This window comes from Onychomys torridus, chromosome 1 (assembly GCF_903995425.1).
Source record: "Onychomys torridus chromosome 1, mOncTor1.1, whole genome shotgun sequence".
NCBI lineage: Eukaryota > Metazoa > Chordata > Mammalia > Rodentia > Cricetidae > Onychomys > Onychomys torridus.
The window spans coordinates 16103972-16114456 of record NC_050443.1 but is presented as its reverse complement, the minus strand read 5'-3'; the positions used below and the strand labels follow the sequence as shown (position 1 = coordinate 16114456).

Here is a 10485-nt window from a genome sequence, read left to right as displayed (position 1 = left end):
TTTGGAAGATAGCAAGAATATGAGAAAAGGAAGAGATATCAAATTTTGGGAAAACAAGAAGGCCCAACTTGACAAAAACTGAATGTGTTTCTGTACACTAACAATGAAAGCATGGGATCTAAAATTAAAAGCATACTACCATTTATAATTGTACCAGAAAAAGTTAAAATTCATTAGTAAATCTAACAGAGTAAGTAGATTTGTATTCTGAGAAATGTCAAAATACTGGTGACATCAAGATATAAATAAATGGAAAAATAATGTTCATGGATTGGAATACTCAATATTGTCACAAGAAAAGGCCAGTTCCAAAATAGACTATCAAAATGAAGATCTTTTTTCATTCTTAGGAATATTAAAAGCCAGATCACAGAGAAGGGGGAAATATTTGCAAGATACATAACCAACAAACAGTTTATGTTCAGAATATAGAAAGAATCCACACAGATCAGTCAGACAAGCAATGAAAAATATTGGGAAAGATCCAAATGGCCAATTAACACATGAGAATGTGTTCAGTCTCACTGAGGAGCACAGACTGAAACCACAGGCCAGTGTCTGGAGAGATGTTCAGCTTCTGAGAGGAGCAGCTGCTCCTGCAGAGGAGCCAGGTTTGGCTCCCAGCACCCACACAGTGGCTTATAGCCATCTGGAACTCCAGTTCCAGGTCATCAGGTCATACATATCATGCAAGTTGAAATTAGTGCCTCAGTTCTGAAAAAATATTGACAGAATCTAAATCTTAATCCAGTAACCTGGGACATTTACAATTTGGAATGTCACACTACTTTCCAAGGAATACTCAGCTGAATCTGAGAACGCCCTCTAACCCCTCTCTGGAGACTGCCTGCCAGAGCGACGCAGCCGCGCCACCTACTGGACAAAAATCCCCACGGGCCGCGCAAAGCACGCGCACACGTCTTAGGGGCGGAGCCCAGGGCCCAGTCTTTCCCGCCCTTCCTGCCATTCCCGCCCATCCTGTCAGCCCTCGGCCATACCTTAAACTACGTTTCCCAAGATGCTCTCTGCGAAGGACTTCCGTTGGCGTCAGCGGAAGCCGTGACTGGCCGGGCTGCACGGAGGCCGGCTTGGTCACTATGGAGGAGATAGGCATTTTGGTGGAGAAGGTTCAGGTGCGGTGAGAATCTGGGTTTCTTTGCGCGAGCTAGACCTGAGTGGCGTGCTGAGTGAATTCCAGGAACCCAGGTCGGGCGGGACTGGGTGGTCTCGGAGGCCCCGGGGTAGAGCTTTGAGTGGTCCAGGCCTGGCTGGCTGGTAGCCGTGCTATCAGGAGGACCGAGCGATCTCGAGGCCTGGATAGCTGTGCTTAGTAGCTTTTCGGTGTGGGGGTTGGACCAGGTGGAGAACGGTGTGCTGCGACCCTGTGGCCTAGGCATGTCGGTGGCCAAGGGGCTAGTGGACTGACTGTGGGCTCGGACGGGGAGGCGTTATGTTAAGTATTGTTGAGTGACCTTTGGCCTTAATGTGAGTTGGGAGTCTGACATGAAAGCTTTGCCAGGGAAACTGAGTAATGGAATTCTGAATGTGCTCTGACGTTAAAAACCATGTGAACCTCCTGAGGAGACCGGGATGCTGTAACATTGGCATCCTAGTTAGGGGCATTATATATAATAGCAGATGGGAGATGTTGACGTAAACAGTTTAAGGGGCCTGATAGGAGAAACCCACAATGGAGACTGAGCAGTTCCCGTGTTCATTTAGAGAACTTGAGTTAGGTCAGGTGCTAGAGGCTGAGTGACTTGATGGTGAAATGGGAAGAAAGCACTGAAGTTGATTTCATGAGATGATAATCTACTTCCAACACCGAGTTTTCCTTTTCATCTATAGGATGAGATCCCAGCACTGTCTGTGTCTCGGCCCCAGACTGGCCTGTCCTTTCTGGGGCCTGAACCCGAGGACTTGGAGGACCTGTACAGCCGCTACAAGGTGTGTCCAGCCCTAACCTGGACCCTCATAGGGCCTCCATCACATACCGCCCCCACCTTCCAGCCTGGTGCAACAAGGCCTACAGACAGCCCCTTTGCTCTGTGCTTACAGAAGCTGCAGCAGGAGCTGGAGTTCCTGGAGGTCCAGGAGGAGTATATCAAAGATGAGCAGAAGAATCTGAAGAAAGAATTCCTCCACGCCCAGGAGGAAGTGAAGCGAATCCAGAGCATCCCATTGGTCATTGGTCAGTTTCTGGAGGCTGTGGATCAGAACACAGCCATCGTGGGCTCTACCACAGGTGAGTGGTCGGGCAGGTTGGGGGCACCTCACTGGTTCTTCTGTAGGCCAGGAACTGGGAATTGTCACATCCTAAGAATAACAAGGCAGGGTGATGTAATGGCCAGAGGATTGACTAAACCAAAAGAAGATATGTATTTTATTTCCTGAATGGCTCTTTCTGCCTCTCAATTCATGTATGCACATATATAAAAGTTTCACTAGCCAGGTGATGGTGTACACCTTTAATTTCAGCACTGAGGAGGCTGGGACAGGAAGATCTCTGTGAGTTTGAGACCTGCCTGGTCCACATAGTGCATTCCAGAACTACATAGTGAGACCCTATCTCCAAAAAAAAAAGAAGTCCAACATGATTATTTATCCTGTATGTGGTGTACCTCCGATGTTTCTGTTGTAGTCTGACTTAAACGAGCTTATGGTCATGACCCACAGAGTTTATTTCACAACCACTGCTGGCTTAGGAGCTGCACTTTGAAAGCACTGGCAGCACGTTAAAACTTTGGGCTCTGCCGGGTGGTGGACACATTGTTTGGGCGGTGGTGGCGCACGCCTTTAATCCCAGCACTCAGGAGGCAGAGGCAGACGGATCTCTGAGTTCGAGGCCAGCCTGGTCTCCAAAGCGAGTTCCAGGAAAGACGCAAAGCTACACAGAGAAACTCTGTCTCGGAAAAAAAAACAAAAAACAAAAAACAAACCTTGGCTCTCTTGAGGGCTCAGCATACAATAACTGCTGTTGATGAACAGAAATCCATGCCCTGCCCTTGCACTGGCCTGCTCTGGCCACTGCCGCTCTGGACTGAGCCATATGCTTAGAAAGGTTCTAGATAGAAGTGTATGATCACTTGGGAGAATGATGTCCAGGATGAAGCCCGTCTTTGAAGGCGAGACTGAAGATGGGGGCCCCTGAGATAGTGTGGTGGAGGGCAGGTTTGCAGGGAGACAGTGAGGGAAGTTGAGGTTGTTTGGGGAGACGTCTAGCTTCATGTTTTGCTATGCTTTACTGGTGTAACTGAAGGAAGTAGATTGGAGAAGAGGGATGGAGTCAGCTAACCAGGGATGCATGCAGAGACTCAGACAGAATATAGCTGTGGGTGTAGAATAGGTGATACCAAAGGGGATTTGGGAGGTTGTGTGGAAAATCACAGTGAGTGGGGCTCTGAAAGGATAGAGAGAAGGGTCCAATATGAGGCTTATTCCTCTGGCTGGGAACGCAAGAACAGTGGGTGTCCTTGAGACAGATCCAAGAGAAATAGCGCAGTGTAGAGAAAAATAGCAGGATTGTGTTGGGACACACTGAAAGATACCCAGGGACATCCAGAAGATAGCGTATGGTCACCAAAGCTGGGCCTCGAGAGAGAATCAGGGCTGTCAACAGACAAGGAACTGGTAAGTACGAGCATGGGACTGGATTGGAGGAGGCCAAACTGGAGGCCAAGAGGGGCTGATCTGGGTCTAGATATGAAAACTTAGACAGTGCCACCTGTGTAAAGGAATTGGGAAGGAAACAGTGCCACATCTCTGCCCCTGTTCATTCTTTTTTCCTTCCTTTCCAAAGGCTCCAACTATTATGTGCGCATCCTAAGTACCATTGATCGGGAACTGCTCAAGCCCAATGCCTCAGTGGCCCTGCACAAACACAGCAACGCACTGGTGGATGTCCTGCCTCCTGAGGCCGACAGCAGCATCATGATGCTCACCTCAGGTGAGGGGGGCACCTAGGGCCCCGGGACTCCCAAGGGGACCCTGGGGGCCAAACTGGAAGCTGCAGCTCTACTCTCCCAGCAGACCAGAAGCCAGATGTGATGTATGCAGATATTGGAGGCATGGACATCCAGAAACAGGAGGTGCGGGAAGCTGTGGAGCTCCCGCTCACCCACTTTGAGCTCTACAAGCAGGTGAGCACAGGGAGAGGCCGGCCTTGCTGGGTCTGGGGCTGCTGACAGGATTCCTGGCTCACCCCTTTCCACCTCCCTCAGATCGGCATCGACCCTCCCCGGGGTGTCCTCATGTATGGCCCACCTGGCTGCGGAAAGACAATGTTGGCAAAGGCTGTGGCACATCATACAACAGGTGAGCCCCTTGTTGCCTCCCCCGTGCTCTCATGTGACCTGGACTCCTCACCTTGCCTCCTGCTTCCTCAGGGCCCGTGGGAAATGGCATAAGACAGTATCTGTAAATAGAGGCTCTGGGGACAGGTCGGGGGATCTCTTGTGGGCTGTGCAGTCTGGGCAGGTGATTTCACCTCATTGTGCCTCAGTTTTCTCAAAATTAAAAACCATTGAGCCAGGTGTGGTGTCACATGCCTTTAATCTCAGCACCCAGGAGGCAGAAGCAGGTGGGTTACTGTGCGTTCAAGGCCAGCCTGGTCCATATAGGGAGTCCTGGCCGCCAATGCTAACTAGTGAGGAGACCCTGTCTCAAGAAGGGCAAATTGAAGGGAAAAAAAAAAAAAAATCTTATCTGGAAATGCTGGCAAATATGCTCAATTCTAACTTCCGAGACTGAGGCAGTAAGATAAGAATTTGAGACTGTCCTGGGCTACCCAGCAAGACCCTTTTCAAAACAAACAAACAAACAAATAAAAACACCCTAATTCCATAGGGTGATTACGAGGAGTCAGTAAAATAATACAGTGTATTTCTTATGGTGGGTTCAGACTCAGTGGTTATAGATGCAGTTGCTGAGCTGAAGCCAAGGGGGTAAGTGATTAGAGAGAATACAGTCCACAGACCACTCTGGAAGCAAGGTGGACATGAGGGAGTCCTGGATGTGCTGTCCATCCTGCATGGGCCTCTCAGGAAGAAGTTCCCAGAGGAAGCGGAGGTGAGGAGGAATGTGTTGGCGCAGAGATTGGAAGAGGGGACTTAGGTCAGATAGTAACGTGTGCAAAGGCCCAGAGGGGGAAGGGGCCTTAGAGACATCATGGGGAGAGAGAGCACTAGCGCAAATTCCTGCCTTCGGTCTTCTCAAGCTGAGTGGCTGGCTGAGTAGGGGCTGTGTTTGGCAGCACATAGGGGGGAGGCTGAAGAGGTCGTGAGGTGTCTGATTATAAATAGACTAAAGTATTTTTAGTCTGAAATCCAACAGCCAATCAGAAGACTTGGTTTAGAGACCCCTGTTATTAGCTTCATGCTGTGTGCTTAGGGATGGATAGTGAAGGGGTGGCAGCGTTGAGATTGGCTAATGAAGTAGGTGTAGTTGGCAAGAGGTAACTCAAGAGCACTTCTCAGTCCTGGCTTAGGCTATGCTGGAGTTATTGTGGACTTCGACAGGATAGAGGGCTGAACTGGGGTAGAGGAGCAGTGGATTCGCTATGGGACACTGAGATCTCATGACCAGGGAACATTCAGCCAGAACTCTAAAACATGGATGCACTGTCCCACGTTGATTTGGGCTGTCAGTGGAGATTTGGATTCATCGATGCATGTCCTCTTTGGTTGTTTCTGTGAGTGTAAGCCAGGGTTTTGAAAGGTGAAATAAAAATGGTAATAGCAGTGGTAAATAAAAACCACAGTGTTAGCTAGACGTCTCTAATGTTCTACTCTTCTTGGGGAGTTGCGCATAGCTTTCAGAAATTGGCATTGCAATATACTGGATACTGCTGAGTGTCTGCCAGGTGCCAAGTAGCTCTAATTCCTGAGATACTCAAACAAGCAAGTGTCCATTCCTGGGATCAATGTCCTCAAGGGCAAGTGGGGGTGGTGAGAGAGTTGGAAAGGGTTGATGTTGATGGTTTATGGTAGGGAAGGCTGTGATAGCCCACGCCTTTAATCTCAGCACTCGGGAGGCAGAGGCAGGTGGATCTCTGTGAGTTCAAGGCCAGACTAGGACAGCGAGGGCTACACAGAAAGACTCCAACAACAACAGCAAAGATAAGGGAAGATTTTACTGTATTATAATTGCCTTGGGAAGGAGCTAGTTGGCTGGAAACATGTGATACAAGCACGAAGAGAGTTGATAGGGGTGGGAAGAGAGCCCTGCAGAGGTGGGGGGTGGGGCTTAGATGGAGGGTCAAGAGGGTAGAGCGGGTGAGGGAGGATAATGTCCTAGCAAGGAGGACTGGAAGCGGAGCAGTCACGTGAGGGCTCACTGCTGTCTGTGGTGAGCTTAGGTGAGGTCTTCTGAAAGGCAGATAGAGGGGGTGCTTAAGGAGAGTGGAAGATTTAAACTCTTGCTGTGGAAATGCAAGCTGTTCTGAGGGAGACTGCAAGGTAGTTTCCGAGCTATGTTAAAGGCCCAGGGCAGGTTGATGAGAATGTGTGGTGGTGCCATCTGTCCTTTTCTCTGGTCTTCCTTCATAATGCTGGCCCTTGGTGGGCATTTGTCTGTGTGGCGATGGCACTGGAGTAGGCATTGCCTGTGGTCCTGACCGGCAAAGCCGTGGAGAAAAAGAAGTGCCTCACATGAGAACGCAGGTTTATAATTTGTTCAGGGTCACCAGCTGACTAGCTGTGGTGCTAGCATTTGATGCTGAGATTTCTGACCCCAAGCTGCAGGCTCTTGATATGCATCGATTCCTGGAGCTCAGTGAGATACAGGACTGTGTAAGCCAGACAAATGTACAGAGGATGGCTGGCTATTTAGGAAGGTGATAATAAAATCATAAAGCTTTGTGTTATATTTGGAATTCAGGAAATCTGCTGCCTTAAAACATCTTTTAATTTAAGTATTTCCCGAAGATAATTTTAGAGAAAGTGATTTTAGAAAGTTCCAGTGTACCCCTCACCAAGATTCTCTGTATTACTTCATGACCCCTACAGTGTTACAGAGCAGTTACGAAAAGCAGGAAGTTGACATTGCTAATCTACTCTGAACTGGAAACTAGACATTTTTGAAATTTACCAGCAGCCCACTGGTGTCCTTGTTCTACCCAAGTTTCGATCCAGACAGGTGACCTTGGCCAAGAGCAGACAGAAGTTGAGGGCCTCTTCTGTGCTGAGTGCATCTGCAGAAGGCTCTGTCACTGGAAGAGGGTGCAAGGGTGGAGCCGTGGGAAAGTCCTGGTTGAGACAGAGTTTCATCTGCTTGCTGTGATGGCGACTAACTGCCAAGAGTGAGCAACTCAGCGGGAGACTGGTCCGGGGTAGGTGGGAGGAAGCAGAGGCTGCACAGTCTAAAAGATGGACAGGAGACTGGGTGAGCCAGTCATAGAAGGCAACTCCAGAGACGGGGTTTCTTGTGGGCACAAAGCAAAGAAGGTGTGTCTAGGAGCAGCCCTGAGGTTACGGTACATGGTGATCCCCAAGGTGATGGAGGAAAGTGGCTACTTCTTCATACCTTCAGCCAAATGTGAAGTCTGGGCCTGAGGGAGTGTCAGGCCACCAGTTCCTGCTTGGCCTGTTTCTATGGATTGTGTCTCCCTGCTCTGGTGGCAGGAAGGAGAGTCCCAGGAGTGTGGTCCACACATCATGCAGCCGTTCACTTAGTAGGAAACAAGTCCAGAGGGAAGGCCCAGAACAAGCCTGAGTCAGCCTTGCTGCCGGCTGTCAATCAAATGAGAAGATGGACTTAGGGCCTTGGATTCTTCCAGGGATGTGGAAAAGTGGCTCAGAGCTAGGCACACATGTATAATCCCAACATTGCAGTGTAGTTGGTTGTTTTCTTACTCTTCGGGGACCCACCACCCAGCTCCCAAATATATACATAGAGACTAAATCTTACTTATGAATACCCAGTCTTGACTTGACTTGTTTCTAACCATCTTTTCTGACTTAACTTACCCCATTTCTCTTTAACTCATTTTGCCTCTGGGCTTTTTAACCTTTCTTTCTTCTATGCATCTTATTTCACTCTTACTCCATGGCTGGCTGTGTGACTGGGTGGCTGGCCGCTGGTGTCCTCCTCCTCCTCCTTTTCTCACTCTTCCCTCTTCTGTCAAGCCTAGAGTTCTCCTCCTATTTCTCCTCTCTGCCTGGCAGCCCCGCCTTTTTCTCTCCTGCCTCACTATTGGCCATCTTTATTAGACCAACCAGGTGATTTAGACAGGCTCAGTAACACAGCTTTACAGATTAAACAAATGCAACGTAAAAGAATGCAATACATTTGTACATGGTTAAATATTCCACATCATGGCAGAGCTTGCAACAAGAGAATTTCTAATTCTAGGCAAGGGCGGGCTATGTATCAGAATCCTTCCTCAAAACAAACAAGAATATGTTCATAGAGCAAACATGAACTTAGCACTCATGGCCAGACAGTCTAATTTCTTATTCTGTGGACATTTCTGTTTTGTCAACTGATTTTGCATGCATTCTGGAATTTGGGGTTTTTAGTTTTTGTTTTGTACTTAACATTCTGTTTTAAAAAGTCCCCAAAATGACTTGTATGTGTGGGGTTTATGATTGGGGCTTCTCCATCACTGTGAGGCAAGAGCAGTGACTGGATGTGGGGGCCCAACTGTGTGCCTTACCCAGCTACTAGGGGTAGTTATTTTTTTCAAAAAAAAAAAAAAAGACATCTTAGAAATTCCCAGGGTCAGTTAAAGCACAGGGACCCCAAGGGAAGATGGTCCCCATTCTGACCCTTGTTATTCTGCCCTCAGCTGCATTTATCCGTGTGGTGGGCTCAGAGTTTGTACAGAAGTACCTGGGTGAGGGCCCCCGAATGGTCCGGGACGTGTTCCGCCTGGCCAAGGAAAATGCACCTGCCATCATCTTCATAGATGAAATTGATGCCATTGCCACCAAGAGATTTGATGCTCAGACAGGAGGTGAGTAGTGCCCAGACAACCTGGATCTTATGCAGGTTATCACAGGACATGTCCTGGGCTGACCGTGTTCCTTACTCTCAGCTGACAGGGAGGTTCAGAGGATCCTGCTGGAGCTGCTAAACCAAATGGACGGATTTGACCAAAACGTCAACGTGAAGGTTTAGGGTTCAGGATTGGCAAGGGGTGGTATGGTGTAGGGACTGGCTAAAGAGGGCCAGATTTCATGACAAGAAAAGAGGGTGTAGGGGTGGCAGAAGTCTGAGCCAGTCCCTCCCCATGCCAGGTAATCATGGCCACAAACAGAGCAGATACCTTGGATCCAGCTTTACTTCGGCCAGGACGCCTGGACCGCAAAATTGAATTCCCACTCCCTGACCGTCGCCAGAAGAGGTTGATTTTCTCCACCATCACCAGCAAGATGAACCTCTCTGAGGAAGTAGACCTGGAAGACTGTATCCTTCAGAAGTGAGAGGGGACCCAGCAGAAAGTGGGTCCTTATCACAATCACCACCTTTTGGGGAGTACAGGGGAAGGTCCAGAAAAGGGGGCGTGACCAGGACAACATCCGTTTCCAAGAACTGACCCCCTCATGTGAAGAAAGGTTTCTTTAACTCAGCTGCTGCAGATGTGGCCCGGCCAGATAAGATTTCAGGAGCCGATATCAACTCCATCTGTCAGGAGGTGAGCGAGATTCTCTCTCTGATCTGAGCAGGGGTTCTTAAAGATGTCTCCCTTCTCTGCTTTTTCTGCAGTCTGTCCTTCCCCTTGTGGCCCCCTGGGTTCTTGGGCCTGTCTCTTCGTCGCTGTCATGGGGCCTAGGGGTGGGGAGGGTGGTACTTGGAGTGCAATTTTTATTCCCATCCCTTCCTAGAGTGGAATGTTGGCTGTCCGTGAAAACCGCTACATTGTCTTGGCCAAGGACTTCGAGAAAGCCTACAAGACCGTGATCAAGAAAGATGAGCAGGAACATGAGTTTTACAAGTGACCCCCTCCCCACACTTCCCCAGAAGCTAGTTTTCTCTTTACCCAGGGTTGGTTTAGTCAATAAATGGACGTGATTGGATCTATTTAATTTCTTCTTAGGTGTTTAACTCCTTTGGGGAATATGGATCTTGAATAGGATCCACTGGGTCCTTCCTTGTCTCCTGTCAAAATCAGTAGGCAAGGTTCCTGGCCTGGGATGCAACGTGAGAGAAGAGCAAAGAATGTGAGCCAATGTCTTCAGAGATTTTGGAAAGGGGGATGGAAGCCTTGACCACAGACTCGAACAAACCCCTCTCTTATTTCTACAGGAAGATCATTTGGATTTTCAGGGATTTCTGCCTTCCTTACATGCACAAGGGCCAGGGACAGAGATCCCCTCAGTCTGTTCTCCCTCTGCAACCTCTCAGAGAGAGCACAGGTGTATTTGGTTGCTAAGTAAACAGTAAAAGCCCAGTGCACATGCTTGTCTGCCTGTAAGGGACAAGTTCCCAAAATGCACTCTTCCATGCTTGGGTATACCAAGTCTGCTGGGCATGTGTGAAGACTCA

General features: G+C 48.8%; 1 protein-coding gene across 1 annotated transcript; it reads left to right on the top strand.

Annotated features, from left to right (window-relative positions):
* The first annotated feature begins 1028 nt into the window (after nt 1-1028).
* On the top strand, nt 1029-10025 carry Psmc4 (proteasome 26S subunit, ATPase 4). Its single transcript, XM_036175853.1, has 11 exons — nt 1029-1133; nt 1849-1947; nt 2059-2245; nt 3800-3946; nt 4030-4139; nt 4221-4314; nt 8786-8953; nt 9035-9111; nt 9237-9405; nt 9579-9634; nt 9825-10025. Exons 1-11 carry the CDS (start codon nt 1098-1100, stop codon nt 9936-9938), a joined length of 1257 nt encoding a protein of 418 aa, XP_036031746.1. The 5' UTR covers nt 1029-1097; the 3' UTR covers nt 9939-10025.
* The last annotated feature ends 460 nt before the right edge of the window (nt 10026-10485 follow it).